Source organism: Pangasianodon hypophthalmus, chromosome 20, assembly GCF_027358585.1.
Source record: "Pangasianodon hypophthalmus isolate fPanHyp1 chromosome 20, fPanHyp1.pri, whole genome shotgun sequence".
NCBI classification, from domain to species: domain Eukaryota; kingdom Metazoa; phylum Chordata; class Actinopteri; order Siluriformes; family Pangasiidae; genus Pangasianodon; species Pangasianodon hypophthalmus.
The window spans coordinates 2464688-2484435 of NC_069729.1; the positions used below are offsets into that span (position 1 = coordinate 2464688).

At 40.0% G+C, this 19748-nt stretch overlaps 4 protein-coding genes across 4 annotated transcripts in view; 1 reads left to right on the forward strand and 3 right to left on the reverse strand.

Moving 5' to 3' along the window:
• Nucleotides 1-936: 936 nt before the first annotated feature.
• Nucleotides 937-4814, reverse strand: setmar (SET domain and mariner transposase fusion gene). Its single transcript, XM_026935593.3, has 2 exons — nt 3382-4814; nt 937-2910 (listed from the first exon to the last, which is right to left on the reverse strand). The coding sequence occupies exons 1-2, from the start codon at nt 3478-3480 to the stop codon at nt 2155-2157; spliced, it is 855 nt and encodes a 284-aa protein (XP_026791394.3). The 5' UTR covers nt 3481-4814; the 3' UTR covers nt 937-2154.
• Nucleotides 4815-4941: 127 nt separating this feature from the next.
• On the reverse strand, nt 4942-7654 carry brk1 (BRICK1 subunit of SCAR/WAVE actin nucleating complex). Its single transcript, XM_026935245.3, has 3 exons — nt 7490-7654; nt 6643-6725; nt 4942-5898 (listed from the first exon to the last, which is right to left on the reverse strand). Exons 1-3 carry the CDS (start codon nt 7605-7607, stop codon nt 5872-5874), a joined length of 228 nt encoding a protein of 75 aa, XP_026791046.1. The 5' UTR covers nt 7608-7654; the 3' UTR covers nt 4942-5871.
• A 4261-nt stretch (nt 7655-11915) lies between these two features.
• Nucleotides 11916-13324, reverse strand: gpx1a (glutathione peroxidase 1a). Its single transcript, XM_026935159.3, has 2 exons — nt 13057-13324; nt 11916-12589 (listed from the first exon to the last, which is right to left on the reverse strand). The coding sequence occupies exons 1-2, from the start codon at nt 13294-13296 to the stop codon at nt 12239-12241; spliced, it is 591 nt and encodes a 196-aa protein (XP_026790960.3). The 5' UTR covers nt 13297-13324; the 3' UTR covers nt 11916-12238.
• Nucleotides 13325-14657: 1333 nt separating this feature from the next.
• LOC113539428 (testis-expressed protein 264 homolog) overlaps nt 14658-19748 on the forward strand; it is a 45127-nt gene continuing 40036 nt past the window's right edge. Inside the window, exon 1 of the mRNA XM_026935167.3 lies at nt 14658-15498. Within this exon, the coding sequence (XP_026790968.3) occupies nt 15238-15498 (261 nt within the window). The 5' untranslated portion in view covers nt 14658-15237. The remainder of the gene's footprint in view (nt 15499-19748) is intronic.

Below are 19748 nucleotides of genomic sequence, written 5' to 3' on the forward strand. Positions count from 1 at the left end.
AAGCTACAAAAAGTAATGGAGGCTTGTTTCAGCCAAAATGTTTTGTGGAAATCTCTGCCTCAAACCAAATCCCGATCTTGCTGGTCTGTGGTCCAGGGTGCCATGAACAACACTTCACTGTAGCTGAATATTGTGATGTTATAGTGGCGGCCATCTTGGACAACCCAGAAGAGGAAGGGTTACTTTTTGAGTCTGTTTCTTCCTCGTGACATCTCAGGAAGTTTTTCCATTTTCCACTGTCACATCTGGCTCGCTCATTAGGGATCTAAATCTACACCCGGATTTCTGCAACTGCTTTCTGACGGTGTCTATTGTTAAAAGCGATATATGAATAAAACCAAATTGAATTGACTTGAACCGAACTACCAGAACTTAAATCTCTTAAACTTAAATTTACTTAAACATAAATCACGTTTTGGCTGACTTGACATTTGGAGTAACGGGAAAATTGTCAACATTTATTTTCTGCTAGGATTTTAGCAATCAGGGGATCCAGGTTAAATCACATGCTTCAGAATAAGTAACTGAATAATGAGCTGAGAGTTGAAATGCTTAACCTGTGAGATTAACCTGGGAGATAAAGATGCAGGGTTGTGATTAACATACTGGACGTTACTGTGGATTATTTACTCTCCACATGCAGACAGAGCGTATCTGCTCTCACGCTGACGTGCCTCGTGTTCTGGTCTCGTTTCTGGTGCCCTGCTCTGCATCTCAGGTCTCTGGCTAATTAACCCAGATGAGGATATTAATATTGCTGTTGAGATGAAGGCGGGTTCTGGCTAGAAGTGGGGCAGAGACGTGGAGGAGAGAGAGGAGACGGGATTTAAGAATGACGACTCTGTGAAATGGGTCGCTCCGGCCCCCTCCTCAGTGTGGCGCTCGGGAGAGAGCACTGTTACTATATCCAAACACCCAGAGGCTCTTTTTAATTGCTTATTACCCCTGAGCTTTAGCTCCAATGGAAAGTTCTGTTAAAGGGGAAGGTGGCGGTTCTGAAACTCGCTCAAAAGATGGACATGCACACTAAGTAAACCTGGACTGGTGTTTACAACACAGAACATAAGTGGAATGGAACAAGTGGTTCAGAAAAGTAGACCAGCAAGTTCAACACTTTATTCAGCTCAGTGACATCACACACACAAGGACACAATGTGATGGACTGTGATCTATAAACACGAACAAAACTTCATCATGTAGATCAACACTGTAACATTATTGAGGGCGGCCATGTTGTAGAAGTAGAAAAGCTTTTTCCCAGAATTGCTATTTGGTATTACGGTGTGTTGATGGCATGTTAGTATGTATGAGCTTCTGAGTTGTAAAAAATAACTCCTGAAATACCAGAATACCAGAATTTTCTGAAGTCTAAATTACCAGTTCAGGACCCAGTTGGGAATTTGGACTGTTCTGAAAGTTAAGTTACCAATTCAGGAACCAACTTATAATTCTGAATTTTCTGAAATTTTCTGAAATCTATACTACCAGTTTGGAACCAGTTGGGAACTCTGAATTTTTCCAAAAGCTAAATTAGCAACTTGGGAACCAGTTTGGAATTCAGAACGTTCCCAAAAGCTAAAGTACAGGCTGGGAATTCGGAATTTTCTGAAATTTCCACCTTGACAGTGAGTTCATGTTTTAAACTAACCCGACTCACAGAATAGTAGCAGCTTCCACAGTTAGAGACATTAAGGAGTGTAATGCCAGGATTTAATTCTATGCATGTCTGTGAAACAATCCCTATCATTTTCTACTACTGACCACATGATCAATCTGGAGAAAACCCACACGGACACAGGGAGAACACGAGACCATCCACACAGACAGAAACCTGAGTTTAGGATCGAACTGGGGACATTGGAGCTGTGAGGAGTCAGCACTACCCCCGTACCACAATCAGTAAAAGATAATGGAGTGTTTCAATAGAAACAACAAACTTCTGAGTCTCGGGACACAAGCAGCTCCGAGCTCCAAGTCTCTGAGCTGTCATTTAATAATTACTGTTTCTTTAAGACATGCTGTCAGAAAATAGATGCAGGTGAGTAATGTCAGCTGCAATACAGTATGTGTGTGTACACAGCGATGACTCAAATAGTGCTAACGATGCATTATAAACTATAAATAACCTGTGAGAATCATTTGTCCAGTGTATTCTCAGTGCAGGACTGAAATGTCTAAAGGTAAAAAGCCAGTGCAGTTCTGTGCACCACAGAGACACGCTTTCCTCTGGAGATCTCCTGCACCAGAAGCGTCACTTCTCTGTGTGTGTCCTCCTGAGTAATCGAAGGTGAGTTCCTCGTCCGGCTCTATGTCTCGGCTGGCGAACAGGGCCAGTCTCGGCACCACTGAGTGCACGCGCACGGGCACCATGGTCAGGTTGGGCTGGCACGAGTGGTTCAGAAAGCGGCCCACGTTGCCCACAGCAGCCGGGTCCACAAACGTCACACCTAGCCCCTGCGAGCCACCATGCTCCTGCACGGCAATGATGTAATTCTTATCCTCGGGAGTCTGGGACAGCTGCCTCCTCCGTGCCTCCTCAAACCCGATCACCTCCCCGGCGTACTCACACACAAAACTGCCATGTTTGATGGCTTCCAGGGTCACGACCCCCCAGCCACGGCTCTCGGTTCGGAAAACACAGAGGCGGGTTTGCAGGCCGTTCTGGACCACGCGGGACTGGCAGGACTCGCCACACACACACAGGGCATTACATTCAAACACAGGCTGGCTGTAAGAAGCACCCGACTCCTCTCGCTGCTCCAGTAGACCTCCCTCTGTGTACATCAGTCCGAAACGCAGGCACGGGCAGCTGGGCGGCACGCAGGACGGCGAGCGACACGAGCAGCCTGGCAGGGTCACTTCACTCGGGTCAACATCACAGCCCACACCCTGAACGTTTTCTGGAGTGTACTGAAGCACACACATGGTGTTAAAAATGTGTATAAGATAAAAATGAATGAACAGTAAATAATAATAACACTGTCCTCTAGAGGAAAGCTGAAAATATCCATCATCTCAAAACATTCAAGAAGCTATCCCTACTGTTTTCAGTGTTTGCCACAACAACAGGTTGATTTTAAGATGTTAATGGATTTCAATTATACAAGATTAAACAAGATAAACAAGTTTTTTAAACACAAATCATACACAAGTGTACATAAATACTAAGAAGCAGGAAACGCTGTGCTGGAGGTCTGAGTGTGAGTCTACGCTGCCATCTAGTGGCCAGAAAGAGAAACTGCAGCATAGAGCAATCTCAAATACACGGCTAAATGCAAACCTATATCCAATAAAAGCTCGTTATATTAAAAAATAACTATTTTTAAAAGGTTGGTCGCTTCAGAAAACATGAGCAAAAAAACAAAAAAGACAAGAATATACCTGGAAGTTGGGTAAACTGTCCTCACTCACGTCTCTCTGGATGTAAACGGGGACATTTTCCAGACTGTTGCTGATGTCCCCTCCGAATAAACCAAGCATTACTACTTACACAAACATTAAACACTTTCCATATACACAGACCCGAGTCCTGGCTCTAAAACCAATTCAGTATTAATAACAATAATAATAATAAAATTAAATAAAATAATGATAATAATAATAACGCGACTCCCAATAGCAACGAGACTCTTACAACCGGAAACAGGAAGTAACCCAAAACAACTATAATTCAAATGTAAAGTCCCTCTGCGCGTCAGAAATCAAACGCTGATTATTAAACACTGACACTCTTTTCTTCCTTTTGTTCACTCGCTGTGACATTCAGATGAATGTGAAGCTTCAGACACAATGGCTGCTGCTTTATGCACTATATTCATACACTACACCCTTGCTGTGTGCTCAGAGCCACACCCTGTCCCCTCTGTAGTGCACAATTTCACCATGTTTGTATTTACATATGAACAGTGTGTGGAGAAAAGTGGAGAGAAGAATATACAGTGCACTTCTGAAATAAAACTGTTAATATCTTTACAACATAAACAAGTAAGAATAAAACAATAAGGAAGCATGCTGTTCTAGGAAAATAATCTACGATGCTGTGGCGTGGTGCTTATTTTCCTATAACAGCACGTCCCGAAGTGTCCTCTTATACCACAGCAACATGCCAACAACTGTATTTTTTTTTAATTAAAGAACATCATGCTTTTTATCCATTTATAGTTACATTTAATGATGTGAAACTAGCTGATGTGAAGTTCCTATTCTCACTGTCCCTATAAACAACTGTTCCTTCTTAACTCTCTTTAGTGAATAAGGCACAAAAAAAACAAAAAAAAAAAAAACAAAACAAAAAAAGGCAGCTGTCATGTTATAGAGAAACCGCAGAAAAATTAGTTACAGCTTTACCTCTGACTGTTACAAAGTGCTGACACTGGAGACTCCTTCCATAAATGTTAAAGAAACATCTCACAGAAAGCTTTAGCACATCAATGATTCTAATTTTTCATTGCTAAATAAGAAAATTTTTCATGTTTGAGCGTCCGCCATACAAGTCCTTGTGAATGAGCTGTTGCTATAGAAACGATAACGTATTAGAACGAGCGCATTGATATAAACCTGTGATTTACAGCTGCACTACTGTCAGAACTGCTGTTTTAATCAATAATCTATAAATTGATCATTAATGATTAATTTATCAACACCTTCTGACTAAGGAAGAATTTAACTATCGAGAATTTAACGATCGTATAACGAAAAATATCATAAATCTTGACACCTCAGAAGCCGTTTGGATTGCTGGTGCGTGTCACATTTTAACTCAGTGTACAACAGTCCAGGACATTTTCATCTACTTTCTGATGAAAAGTTCAAGTGTTGCATTAGTCTCTTTCCCAAGTAACATAAAAATTATACAAAAAAAAAAAGAGACAAAACAATCGATATTAGAATATGAATTAATTAATGAATATGTTTGGATGACAAAATTAAAACACAAAACAGTTATGTAACATGTTCTTTTATTTTTTTTTTAAACCACAATACATCAAAGTATGAGCATTAAAACACAAAATCAGCTGTAGAGAGGCCGCCGTCACTTCCACACGATCTAAATTGGCACTTGAGTAACTCCTCCAGCCTCTCGCCCCACACGCACTCGCCCTCGCCGTGTGAAGATGTGCTATTGCGTGAGAAACCGTCACAGGGCACGGGTGTTTCTGCGAACGCAGGCTTTTGCATTCCAACAGTTACAAAATATATACAGAAAACGGTTACTTACACACACACACACACACACACACACACACACACACACACACACACACACACACACATGGGGCAGAGTAAACAACTTACATTTTTGTTTTAGTTTGTGTTTAAAAAAAAAAAAAACTAACCATTTTGAAATCCCCCCCCATCATACTCGCTCATCGTACACTATACATTTTATCCAATATATATGTTTAGTGTCTGAATTTCCCAGTTAATAATAATAAAATTTAATCGGGACACGATGAAGGACCAGACGTACGTGCAAGCACCACAGAGACAGTAACAAGTCGACTGACGATCCAAAAAAAAAAAAAAGAAAAAAAAAAAAAAACAGAACAACTGTTTATACTGAGGCAGAAATTGTGGAAAAGAAAAATGTTCACACGTTACTCATGGTCCCACATGTTAAAGCCGCAGTGAGGAACTGCTACAGCTGGAGCCGACCCTTTCTAACCGTACGATACCTAGAGGTTTTTAACGTTCCCTTTTTGAGTCCCGAAGCGGCGTAGCACTGTGTCAGCAGTTCCTAACTGGGGCTTTAAAAGGCTGGTCGAAAAACAGTCGCTTGGTTATTTAAGGTGAATGAGAAAAGAGGGAAAAAAAAAAAAAAAAAAAAAAATGGAGTGTAGCCATTTTGTCTCGTCTTCAGCGTCAGGAAGGTTAGGTCAGCGTTTCCCCTTTTGTAACCTTAAACAAAGAAAGTGACAGTAAGTTCGGCTTATTGTGAACCATTTCGCAACCAAATCATAACCTCATTAGTGAGTCCTGTGTGCTACTGAGTCACGGAAACCAATTAACTGGCTAAAAAGTGGTAGTTAAGTGTGGTGAGTTAGTCGGCTAGTTAAGTACATTAACACAGACATAAATGAGTAAGTAAACACAACTCGGTAATACTCATCATTATTTCATTTTAAGGACAATGCTGTTTTCTCTTCACGTCACATATAAAGGATTCAGGTTCTCTGAATCCGAATCAGATTCTTTGAGTTTGACTGCGTCTTTATTTTCTCTCTCGATTTTAGACTCGTTTTTAAAGGTGTGATGAGCCGAATCACTGACCTCGACCTCTCTGTTAAACAGACGAGTGAAGCCACTTTCACTTTCCGGTGCTTTATAAGCCGAATCATTTCATTTCAGCAGAACTGTTGCTCACAAGAAGCGAAGTGAACAACTTTGTCTTGTCGTTTCATCACAAAGGCATCGAAATGCTGTAGCTCTTTAATCTTTAATACATTTGCACTCGATATGTTCAAGTTTGGCGTCAAACGTTTTGCATTAAATAATAACGTTTGTACCAAACTGTGGCTGGCTCAGAAAAAAACATGTAAGTGTGAAAACACCTTGTGCGTCTCTGGTGTAAACGCGGTGAAGTATTTAAATGAGTTTACATCTTGAACTGAACAATCCTGGCCTTGTGACATATTCACTCACTCTGGCCTCGATGTACTCGATCCTTCTCTCCAGGGCCGTCAGCTTCTCGTTCAGCGTGGCCAAACGGGACCTGCAGGACATATCTGAGGAGGAAATCATAAAAAAATATAAATATAGATCAGAAAAATCTAATTCTTATTACTGACCATCATTTAGTTCGTATTTAATTTAATTCATTTCACTGCAACAGAAGCATTTCAAAATCTAGGTGATGATAATAATACAGGTTATACCACTTCCTAGATTGAAATGGCTCTTTCAACAAAATAAAATCTTTTTTTTTATATATAAATTATTTACAATATCTGGTTATAACTTGACAGAAATGTAGCTGAATTGAATAAAATCTTCATCTAATGTTGCATGTTGAGTCTCATATAAACAAACCAAACTAAATCTCTCAGCTCTAAAGATAAATAAAGAGAAATCTTAAATCATTTGAAAAAAAAAATGCTATATTAATTTATCTATAACACTCTAATTTCATTCATATCTCCTCTATCAGCACTAATGTCATGAATATGTAAACTCTACATCATCTCTATCTGACTAGCAAACTAGCAAAGCTGTCTGTTATGCTAGCAGGCTAGCTAGCTTACTACCAAGCTGGAAGGCGTAAATAACACGTCTCTTATATTATTTGTGCTCCTTTAGCGCGTTGAACATCCTCAAACGAAATGGCAAATGTTTATAAATCAATAATAAACCGTTTAAGCAATACAGGAAGCTACAGTGAGCAGACTAGCCACTCCTCATCTACGCCATGCTAGCGCAGTTAGCATAACAGCATTCAGCAAGACGCGGCTGTTTACACCAAACTTTTTATTTTCTGTATGAACAAACCCACCAAACGAGTTGAGGAAGTCGGCTATTTTCTTGATGCTGCTCGTAATCACTTCGATATACTCGCGATTAGCCCAATCCTGGTGTATTTCCCTCTGCACTGGATCCTCCTGTCCGGCCATTTTCACTCCAGCTGCTTGGGAGCTGCTGGGGCGTCGCACTTGGTGCTCACGCGCGCCTCCTGGCGTCACACAGCAGGCACGTGCAAAATGATTCCTTTTTAGTGAGTCGATTCACTAAAATGATTCAAAATTTCACTCACTATTTCTTTATGATTTTTTTAGGGCTGTTTTGTCAGAAATGCTAAGTTTAAGTTTTGAGTTATTTGTTTGGCTGAATATTTTGTTCCTAGCACGTGTGATAAGGACATCATTCTGATTCACTCTTTAGGGTTCTCTGATTGTAGCTAATTCTTATTTTATATATATATATATATATATATATATATATATATATATATATATCTTTCCCTCCTAGTTATGAACAATAACAATACATTTCATATATGCCTGTGTCTACTGTTATGATACATAATGCTATGATACATTTTTTCTCCATTTTAAAGTGTTCAAACCACCATGGTGTGATGCACGGTTATAGAAATAAACTTTGAAATGTAAAGAAAAAAGAAAATTTGGGATGTCTGTGTAAAATTCCTTGACTTTGCACATGTATGATGAACAGACACCATGCAGGCAGCCTGTCTGCAGCCTGTAAACATCTCTGAGACTGAGACTGGGCAAAGTGACTTTTTCCCTTTCAATGCCATGCACTGCAATGAATTCAACTCCATCTATTCAATTTTGTTGTATTACAAATTCTTTTTCTTTTTTTTTTTTTAAACAATGGTTAACAATGGCTCAGTTTAAGCACTGAAATATGCCATTTTAGACACTGAATCCTTGCAGAAACAACTGACGCCATGCTGCAGGCTTTGCTTAGCATAAAGGAGCAGGGGAAGAATCGGATCTTAAAGAATCGAATCTTTTAGATCCGATACAGTCAGTTCACTCCAACGAATCGTTTAAAACGATTCCTTAGCCCATATAAGGTTTAAAACAAAGTTATTACAAGAGTTAATAAAAGTGAAATAAAACAAGAGCACAGAATGAACAGGAAGCACTAAAATCTTTATTATAAAATAAAAAATTTTCGCAATTTATTGTCACTATTAAACAATTTAAACAGCTCACGCGCGTGTATTGAGTTTAACGGTTTTTGGTCTCCTTGACAACCTGCAAAGCATCTTACATTAATTATAACCGAAAAAAACAAACTTTAAGGCAAGTGATTTCATGTATTGTATATTGGAATAGAATAATATTGCTATCTAGTTTAAAATGTCATGCTGAGTCTGTTTAGGATTATTAATTTCATTATTTAATTAATGAACAGATTTTTTTAGAGTAGATGATCTTAATGAAAGAATTAAGCTAATATGCTAATGAGAAAACCTTCCAATTTTAACTTCATCTTAACTGTGAAAAGGATTTAAACGAAAACAGGCTTTAAAAATCTCCATAAAATATATGAGAATGTTAGTATTAATGTTTTTATAGCACTGTGATTTAGTAAATATTGTAAAACTTCCATTTCAAATGATTTATTAATTAGCTAGAATTGCATCCCAAGTTATATTACTGCAAAGCTTCTCCAGAAATCTATATAAAACATGGCTGTGTATAGCTGAGTGCAAAAGTTTTTTACTCTCATTAGCCATTTTAGTGAGTTACATTTTAAGAAAGTAGCAAAAAACGGTTAAAAAGCTGTACATCAACCTAAACATGGTACAAATGTAAACTTTTAATACGCCTCAAAACACTTTTCCAGATGTTATGGTGTGTAAAAGCTCATTATATTCTGATTGAGGTACTGCAAAATCCTTCCCTTTTATTTATAACTTGAAATCTTTCAGCTGTTTTAGAGTTTGAGTTTAGAGTTTATGCCTTAAACAGTAACATGTTGTGTGTTTTAAGTCACTCAACACCTGGATGATAAACACTCGAATAGTAATTAACCAGAGCAGGTGAAAAGGGATGCAAACTTTTTAAGGCAGCTATAATATTTATTCGGCTTTGTAGATAAACTGTAAAATCAAGGCATATTTTTATATTTGTCAGACACGTATACAGACAGAAATAAAATAGAAAATACTTTTATTTTAAAAAAAAAACAACATTTAGATCAATGTCAGCTCAGCTGAGACAATGCAGAGAAGGACTTGCAAAAGCTTTAGGTCAAGCAACGAACCATCTTCCCGAGGTCAGCTACTGCTCAGCCACCATCTCAGGACCTGGACCTATCCTTTATGTCTCATGTCCTGTTCCTACGCACCATCCTGAGATGCTTCATAACCTTTGCCTCGCCCTGACAGCGCATAACCACGTCCTCACACAGCACAGAGCAGACCACGGGTGTGTGCGCTGTGCGTTTGATGATTAGCTTTAATTATGTGCTTTATGTGCAAGGTTCATAACACCTCTAATTATTCTCCACACCTGTTGTGGTCCAGACAGGGATCCAGACACGGGCTGGAGGGTTTTACAGCCTCAGGGCCTGAACCTGAACATCAGGATCTTCCTGCAACGACTGGTCAGTGAGACGTGTCATAACACTTCACTACATTTCTTCTCATGATCATAACAATGGTGTTCTTATCACTGACAGATTGTAGAGCAATGAAAAATACATTAATTTACTTTAGATCTCTGAAGAGTACATTTTTATGTGCATGTTTATTTTGTAATTGTTTTATATTTTTTCTATTTTGTTCTATGCATTAGTAGAAAAGTGTTTTAGTAATTTTATTCTAGAGCTGCACAATAATGGCTTAAATATTTATCACATCATTTTTTAAAATATTAAAATCACAATTATCCAGTCAATTTTTTATTTAATTTAATTTATTTTTGCACTCAGTCATTTTAAAGCAATGAAACACACTTTTTTTTTATTGTATGGACAGTGTAAAATGGCTCCAGGGTGAATAGATAGATAGATAGATAGATAGATAGATAGATAGAAAAGTTAAAAGATATGAATCATGAGCTTGTAATTTAAGAGACAATAAAAATCTTTAATCTTTTATTACCCTGTTCATTTCTTTGCAAAGTGAATTAGGTTTAATGAATGAAACAGAGCCAATAATCATGATCATAGAGACTATTTTCTTAATCGCATTTTATTACTGGTGAAAATTTCTTCTTTTATGTGAAGCACATTGAGATATTATTTTGAATAAGCAGTGCAATGGAAAGCACTAAAAATCTCTCACGTGTAACTCTAAGTTTCTAAGCCCAACTTTCTTTGCACGCTCTAATAACGATGCCTTATACACAGTGCCATGAATGTTAGAACCGTCATCCAGCTGCAGTCACGCTCTGTAATTCCTCCTGTTTCATTTCCGAAGAGAGCCCCGGCTTGGAGACTTTGGACGAGCTGATGGCGAAGCTGGAGTTTGAGAACGAGCTAAACCGAGTGTGTCACAGGCTCTCTCTGACCGTGAACACACCGCCGGCGCGAGGAGACAGCACAGGAAGTGCAGACAGCGGCGTGGAGGAAGGAGCTGCTGATGGAGAGGAGGACGAGGAGGACGCGAGACTCATGGACACGGTTCTGGACATGGAGCAGGACTACGAGCTCTTCGTCTACTAGACGTTACATGGATAAGGGACTGAAAGCTGGTCATGGCTCTGAGACGTGGAGCTGGTTAAGTGGCGAAAACAACAAAACAACAAAACCACACTGTACAGGTTTAAACACACTGAATGAGAGTGTTTTTTTATTTGTCATGTGATTAACCACATATTTTTTATCAAGCTACTCAGCCTTCAGGCAAATTTACAATTACCTTTAATATGACTCATATCAGTAATATTGGAAAGCAGTGGGAGGATTTTTAATACATATATGTATTTATTTTTATTTTTATTATATATATATATATATATATATATATATATATACACACACAAACACAAACACATTTTTTTTAAAGAAATGGAAAGAGGGTGTCATTTAGATTTTATTGATTATATCTACTTGAAGATAAATATATTAATATATATATATATATATATATTTGATGCACTATAAATAAACATAAAACTGATCTGTTTTTAAATATTTCCTGTCAGCTCCATTAATAAGTTCGCTTGATCAAGGACGGGAAAAATCTGATGTTGCAACTCATACTGATATACTGCAGCTCAAGTAGGTTTAATTGCCGTGAGAGGAGACGTGAGAGTGTTAAGACCTTGTCCTGACTATCATAAGTACTTAATTTTTAACCTTTACAGTCAGTCATCAAGATTAATCTCTGGCTTTTTACTGGCTTTGAATTTTTCCTAGTCAGCAACTGCACTGCAGTCTCATAAAACACACACAAACACACACACACACACACTATGACTGGTCAACAAAAAGAACATCAAGTCATTAATTTTTTTGTAAGGTTTATTTGGTTTCACACAGCTGGATGGAGAAGCTGAACTCGCTGTACATGGCTAAATTACAGCTGTTAATAATAAGCGTTTACGTTCACATCAGCCACCGCCCTCAATAAAGATTTCAAGCGGCGCCTTCATACAGTAAACCTTCTACCAAACAGTCGAACTCTAACCATGTCAGCACAGCCAGCTGAATACAAACTGCCATCTTTCTCCACAGGCAGTAGGTTGATAAGACAGGAGTGGCTGTGTCACGTCTCTATCTGCTCACACCTCCCTCTGAGGCCATCCTGTGCCAAGATGGTTTACTTCACTTTCTTGAGGAGCTCTTTAATGTCAGCCTCGATGTCACTGGTCAGGAAGCTCCTGCTGTATCGCTTGAACGGTATTCCATCAGGGCCGATGAGGAACTTCTCAAAGTTCCACGAGACGTCGTTCCTGCACACGGGACTCCAGATGATGAACTTGGGGTCGGTCATCAAGGCCGTAGGGTTGTCACTGGGGAAGGGAAGCTTCTCCTTGAGAAACACGAACAGGGGGTGCGTGTCCTTGCCGTTCACATCAATCTTTTCCAGGAGCTGGAAGCGAGGCTCGAAGCCATTCCCAGGACGTACGTACTTCAAGCAGTTCAGGATTTCTTCATCCTTGGTGTTTTCCTTGTTTTGAAAAAAGAAAGAGCAGCATTCAACTAGGCTGCAATTACAAAGCCTCTCCATCACTAAGCACTCATTACAGGATTCTGTTTGTGAACTAACACACAGTCATGCTGAAGAATCAAATTTTCTCTCCAGTACTCCTAGAGTCCTCGATTACCTCGCTCAGTTTCAATTCAGTTCAATTTTTTTTTATAGACACTGTCACAAAGCAGCATTACAGAAATCCGGATGTTGATTCTTAATTAGATTCCTAATGAACATGTCAGAGGTGACAGTGACAAGGAAAATACTTTGAGAGTCTGGGGTGTGGAGAAACCTTGAGAGGAACTAGACTCTCAAGGGAATCCATCCTCTTCTAGGATTATAAAATCATTCTAATTTGTATATTACAAATTCTTTGTATACTGTGTTTTAGAAGAGTAAAACACACACACACACACACACACGCACTCACACCCGGACCTTACCTGATGGCCGAACTGGTTGCAGGGAGCTCCCAGCACAACAAGCCCCTTCTCTGAGTATTTGGAGTGGAGCTCGTTCATCTGAGTGTAGTCCCTGACCGTCGTGCCTCAGAGAGACGCCACATTCTCGACCAGCACCACTTTTCCTTTAAGCGAGGAGAAATCAAGAGTGTCACCCGACAGCAGCTTGGCTGAAAGGTTATAAAAGTTCTTAGCCATGTTGACAGGAGTACAGAGAAGCATGGAATGAGAGGTTTTTGCACACTGCTTTAGTTAGAAGATAACTCGAGGTCAGAGCTCAGGTGCAGGGGCGGGACAGGGGCTGTGCGTGAAAAGGAGTGTTCCAGACTTTGTGCACACACACTGTTTGTCTCGCCAATCCATATGCCCAAACCGTCTCAGTCTGTACTGGATTATTTACTAATTATACAGCATTGTAATAGTTAATTAGAGTAATACTATAAAGGTACAAAACATTCACCATTAGAGGTAAAAGAAACACACTTAGGGTACAAGACATATACACTCGAGGGTGCCACTCCAGTGGCAAGGAAATGTACAGTTTAGTAATCTTTTTCTAAGTGTGTATGATCTGTGAAGTGGTATTGGTGAAAGACATGTTCTTGAAAATATTAAAATCTATCATATTATGTTACTATATATTATAGATACTACTACATCTTATATCATCATACACTATATGGCCAAAAGTATGTGGACACCTGACCATCACAGCCATGTGTGGTTCTTCCTCAAACTGTTTGACACAAAGTTTGAAGTACACAATTGTGTAGAATGTCTTTGTACGCTGTAGCTTTACAGTTTCCCTTCACTGGAACTAAGAGGCTGAAACCTGTTCCAGCATGACGATGCCCCTGTGCACAAAGCGAGCTCCATGAAGACATGGTGTGTGAAGGTTGGAGTGGAAGAACTCGAGTGTCCTGCACAGAGCCCTGACCTCAACCCCACTGAACACCTTTGGGATGAACTGGAACACCGACTGAACCCCAGACCTCCTCACCAACATCAGCGCCTGATCTCACTAATGCTCTTGTAGCTGAATGAACACAAATCCCCACAGCCATGCTCCAACATCTAGTGGAAAGCTTCCCAGAAGAGTGGAGCTGATTATAACAGCAAATGGAGGATAAACTCCGTGTTAATGTCCATGGTTTTGGAATGGGCAAATATGGGTGTGATGGTCAGGTGTCCACATACTTTTGGCCATATAGTGTATATATTTGTCAACGATAATCACCATATTCTCTCTCTCAGAAAATAAAAGTACCAAAGTGTACTTTTCCTTGTCACTGTGGTGGTAACCTCAAGGGTACATCTTTTACCTGGATAGGTGCATATAATGTACCTAAAGTATTACTCTAAAAGCTAATTAAAGTTATATGAGTGGTCCTTGAGGTGCAATTGTGTTTACTGTTAAATCAAAAATTTATTGCGTGGTGACTAAACTCTGTGTAAGCATGGACGCATAAGAATGAGACAGTGGTATGCGTTTCTGGTGCGCAGTATTGATCAGTTTGAATAACTTATCTTTTTAGAAACGGACTGATCCAAAAGTTATTCAGCTCTGCGAGACTCGGTTACTTTTTCCACCGCATCACTAAAACCTTTATATTTAAATATTCATAGTTAAATATCATGGTATTTACACAGGAATTATATAATAAATTACGACTATATAGCACAGGAATTTGTGTTTACAATTCAAACTGCACCCTGTTTTATAATGGTTCATCCGGGAAGACCGTTACACCGGCCGAATTCCAAATGTCACCTCGCTCCCTACATACGTGTCGCGTGAAACAGGTGCTACGTCACTACGTAGTGCCCTAAATGACCAATGAAGGATGCTTTTGGGATTGAGCCTGTGCGTGCGCGTGTGTTTAGGGAAGTGAAGCACAAAATCAGCAGCAATCAGGACACAGGAAAAAAAAAAACCATAATGACCACGTAGTTGTGATTTTACATACGCTGCCCGTGTTGCTAGGCAACAACTTTTAAAAAATATTTTACCCGGAAGTAAATCTCAGCTGTAATTCAATCATCGTCAACGCTCTTAAGCTCATCTAGAAGAAGTTTGCAGTCAAGAAGTTTCTGAACGGAATTAAACTGTTATTAATAAACAACGCGTTCATTTCATAATCCCTCCTTCATCCGTGGAGTGAAATGTCGGATTTTGTGGTTTGGAGTGTGATCGGGTTCTTCTTGCTGGCTCTCCTCCTCGTCACCCTGGCGGTGTATGTGGTGTATTCCGGCCTGCTGACGGAGGTCCACATCAGCACCGGCTCCTCTCCCGTGAGAAGCATCACTGTCGCTTATAAATACAGAGAAGGGCCTTATCAAGAGTCCGGGCTGCTGTTCGCTGAGAGCTGCAGGATTGCACCAGAGCTGCCCACTGTAGGCGTCTACTATGATGATCCAAATAAGGTAAGGGAGATTTTAGAACAGACTGATCAGTGTGTCTCCCTTAATCCTGTGTCTCCTGCTCTAACACACTTCATTCAGCAGGTCATGTACTCAGGTAGGAGTGAGATGGTGGTGCAGGGCAGCTCCTGAGCTCAGATTAGTGTCTGTGTACAAGTTCTGTGCATGTTCTCCCCGTGTCCATGTGGGTTTTCTCCCGGTTCTCCAGGTTTCTCACACCCTGGCTTTACTAAATTGCCCCAGGTGTGTGTGTGTGTGTGTGTGTGTGCATAGTGCCCTGCAATGGACTGGTGTCTCATCCACGGTGTATTCCCACCCCATACCTGGTGTTCCTGAGATCCACCATGCCCATGATGAATGAATGAATGTTCTGTCACCTGGAAATCCAGGACTAGATGTGCTTGATACTGTTCTTTAGACAGACAGAGATTGTGACTGTGGTGTGTGGTTTCTGATATTACCTGTACGGACAGAACTCTGTGGTGAACTGCACTATTTTCACCAGCTTCTGCACAGCATTGTGGTTAGTGTCAGTGATAGAGCTGATCAGTCTTCCCTCTATCAGAAGTGTGCAAAAAAAAAAAAAAAAAAAAAGGCGGGTCTGGGAGGACAGATATGATATACGCTCGCGGGATAAAGAAAGGCCATGATGATTAACATGGGAGCATACTGAGTCCTCGCATGGCCCTGTGCGACAATGTTACTAATTTATTTTGATTTTTGGGAAATTCAAGCAGGTACACACAAATACAGTACCTATGGGAGCGAGTGGGATCCAAAAGTGGTCCGAATTGGGCAGATTAAGCAGGAATAAACACCTCTGCTCTCTGGAAAGTGGAAAGAAAGCAGGACAGATTTACCTTTTTTAACCACTGCTCTTCCACTGTTATTATATCAGTGTAACATGTGAGTGTTATATAATTATTAACCACTGCTCTTCCACTGCTATTATATCAGTGTAATATGCCAGTATTATATAATTATTACACAATGTTTCAGCAATATTGTTGGAGGATGAGTGCGTGAAGGTGGCAGGCATGTTTTCAGCTCTTTGTGAGGATCAGAAAGCTTTAAATATCCTCACAATTACTCACAAAAATGCTCTGCAGCTTTTATTTGAAAAATTAAAACAGTCTAAATATTTCCTATTAGATTACAGAGGTTAAGGTCAGGGTTATATAGTAACCCTACAGTAGAAACGTGTGTGTGTGTGTGTGTGTGTGTGTGTGTGTGTCCGACACCACTATGTGGAGCTGTTGGTACAGTAATGCTGTAAAGTAATGATCTCTTTGGCATGTACGTGGGAGGATTATTGCTGTGTGTGATTATTCAGATATAGGGAGGAAATTACCGTATCTGATATAGTTTGGCTGTATTTACACATCATTTGCTCTTTCTAACTGGGATAAATGATGTGATATTTGTGTCTGTGCCTGAACGTACTCACCGTATACACACACACACACACACACACACACACACAGGCAGGGATGCACAATAACACAACAATATGGACAGATCGTGGGACAGAACTAAACAGCGCAGTGTGTTTGTTCAATTTTAGGTTTATGAAATGGAGAAGTGGTAAAATCAGAGGTAGTTTGGTAGTTTGTATGAAGGTTATATCAGGTTGGTTATATTAATACTCAGACAACTGTCTGGCGTCTGGCGCACAATGAAAGGATTGTGAATAAATTAATGCAATCATGGACAAAAAGTCTTGGAAATAATCCTAATCAGATTATACAGTAATTTTAAAGATTATTAAAGGCCTAGAAATAGTTTAAACAATTACAAACTACACCTTTAAAGATAATAAATCAGGTTGTGTGCATTTTAGATCATTGCTGTGTCATTTCAAATATGCAGCAATGACAAATTTATCACAGCAGCTATAGGTTGAAGGTTGTGAAAGTCGGTATCATCCCTTATAGAGATCTATGCCCCGTTTTGTGTGAACTCGCCTCTTACTTTTGCTCATTTTTCCTTTCCACTTCCTGCCCATATCCATGTCCACATCCATTGGCCGATGCTGTTGCCATGGCACTAATGTGTCCACCTTATCTCAGCTGAAATCCCTGGTGGAATGCAGTGCGAGTTGGACTGACAGCGCCTGTGCTCCTGTGCTGAAAGACTTTTTGTCATTGCCAGTCTCGCTATTTTTTCCCAGGCCTCCAATTAGCGAAAGGTCCAAACTGCTTCTGCTTCCACAGCTATGGCTAAGTCTTAATCCAGCTCAGCTAATTGGTCTAATGATCCCAGCTCGTTAGCGGAGGGGCCTGGAGCACCGCTGCCAAACTCAAGGTCAGAAGCCTCAAAAGAGCTGCTTTAAGGGCCTGGAAGAGAGAGAGAGAGAAAGAGAAAAGGGTGGAAAAGCACAGGAAAACAGTGAACTCTTCTGGGAGAGCTCCTGCCTGCCCTTAGGCACTTCTCTTCATTAAGCTAAATAATACAGCGGAGAAGGAAGAGAAGGAGGAGAATCACGGACCTTGAGCTGGTTCTCGTGGTTGAGAAAAATCGGCGTGACTTTCTCATTTGGTGAAGAGAGTGAAAGTGTGAGACCGTATAGTTTTCTCTCACCTTGTCTGTTCTGACACATAAAAGCCCTGGTGCTTAAAAGCCCTGGTGAGATAAAAAAAAAAAGGAGGATCTGCATTATAAGGTTCACTGTATCTCTCCTCCTCTCCAGTGTGGCACGCTCGCTCCAGTCCCATGTCTGCTAATTGCTACACTCTGTCAATCAAAGCACAAGGAGGACAAGCACAGCAGGATGCTCCATCAGTGAGGACTGCTGTCTAGTGGAGGGGAAAAAAATGAAAGCAGGACAGGTGCAGCTGCTGCCGGTACGAGTGCAATCTGCAGCTTCAGCGTGGAATTCCATGACGTTCGATTTAATTGGGTAGATGCACTGAACGATTTATATTACACACCATCCCACAGTCACACCTCATGTACTGCCCTTGTACTGTACTGCCCTTTAATCTCCACAGACAGGGCGGCGTGGATGTACTGCGCAGCGTAGACAGTCTTGACAGATCCATGGTTTTCACACGGAATTGCAATACTCTTCCACTGCCTACGCAAAGTTTTTTCCTCATTCATTCTCTTACATACTATTTGTTTATGTCAGAATGTTTTAGGACAATTGGGACAGAAATATTCACTATTTAAGAAAACTGTGTGTATACTTTTTATACAGTGGAACGTTTTGTGTAGATCTGGCAACCCATGTGCCACAAACTCATTAATTTATCAAATTTAACACACTAAACAGCACCTTTGTGACTTTTTTCTTTTAAAAAGCCACAGTCAACCTTGTGAAAATGTAATACAGATACACATTTGTGTAAAAGTAGGTCATTCTGTCCATCGAAAGTCTTTTCAACAGAGCAAAATCAAATAGCATGCAACCCATATTATTGCACTACACACTGTATACTTGTGTATTTATACGAAATAATTGTGATTTGATGATTATGTAATAATTGTGATAAGGATGTATATAAGCAAAAACATTCAGGTGCAAGTGACATGACTTAAATAGGGGAAGCGCTGATAGAAAATCACGTAGAAATAAATGTTTCTAATGAGTATGACGCAGCTAATTCCTTTAGACAACTCAACATGTATGCACGATAAATGCAGTTGCTATTATGTAGATTTTAGTGTCCCACCGAACAGCATTGAAATCACATCATGAACTCAAATCAGTGATTTGAGAAAACTTGTTATTGTGCAAGTAAAAACTAAAGGTGTTGATTAAAAAGTTAAGCAGGTCTATGTTCGACAAAGGCATATTTCTCAGTATTCTCGATCACAAAAGGGCACTGAAAATATCCGAAATTACTCTCAAATTACTCTCCACTTTGCCAGCATTTACACAGCTGGAGGAAAAAGCAAAGTAAATGGATGGATAAAGAAAGGGAGGAGCGAGTCATTTAAATGGGGGTTTATCATGAATGATAACTAGCTTCAGTTCCCAGAGGGCCGTGGGGTTCACAGCGCTGCCCTGCTGCAACCGCAATACAGGTTTTATAATAAATCCCAAGAGACTCTCGCAGACATGAAACAGTCACATTCCTGCAGCCGACTGTCAGCCAACGAGGCTTCATCGAGTGAAATCTGCTGCTCTTCTAACCCGTAAAGATCCCCCTCTGTCCCACTGCACGTGTGCTCACACACACTTTATGACGTGTGTTTGTGCAAATTGCGCTCTAGCAAATACTTTTCTTTAAAGCATGTTTGTTTGACCA

Bases quoted from the DNA above. Each gene is read 5' to 3' on its own strand.
- setmar (XM_026935593.3), bottom strand. From the start codon at position 3,480: ATGCTTGGTTTATTCGGAGGGGACATCAGCAACAGTCTGGAAAATGTC. The intron at 2,911-3,381 runs GTATATTCTTGT...TGTGTGCTTCAG, and splicing joins ACAGTTTACCCAACTTCCAG to TACACTCCAGAAAACGTTCA.
- brk1 (XM_026935245.3), bottom strand. From the start codon at position 7,607: ATGGCCGGACAGGAGGATCCAGTGCAGAGGGAAATACACCAGGATTGG. The intron at 6,726-7,489 runs GTGGGTTTGTTC...TTTCCTCCTCAG, and splicing joins CGACTTCCTCAACTCGTTTG to ATATGTCCTGCAGGTCCCGT. The intron at 5,899-6,642 runs GTGAGTGAATAT...TCTTTGTTTAAG, and splicing joins TCGAGTACATCGAGGCCAGA to GTTACAAAAGGGGAAACGCT.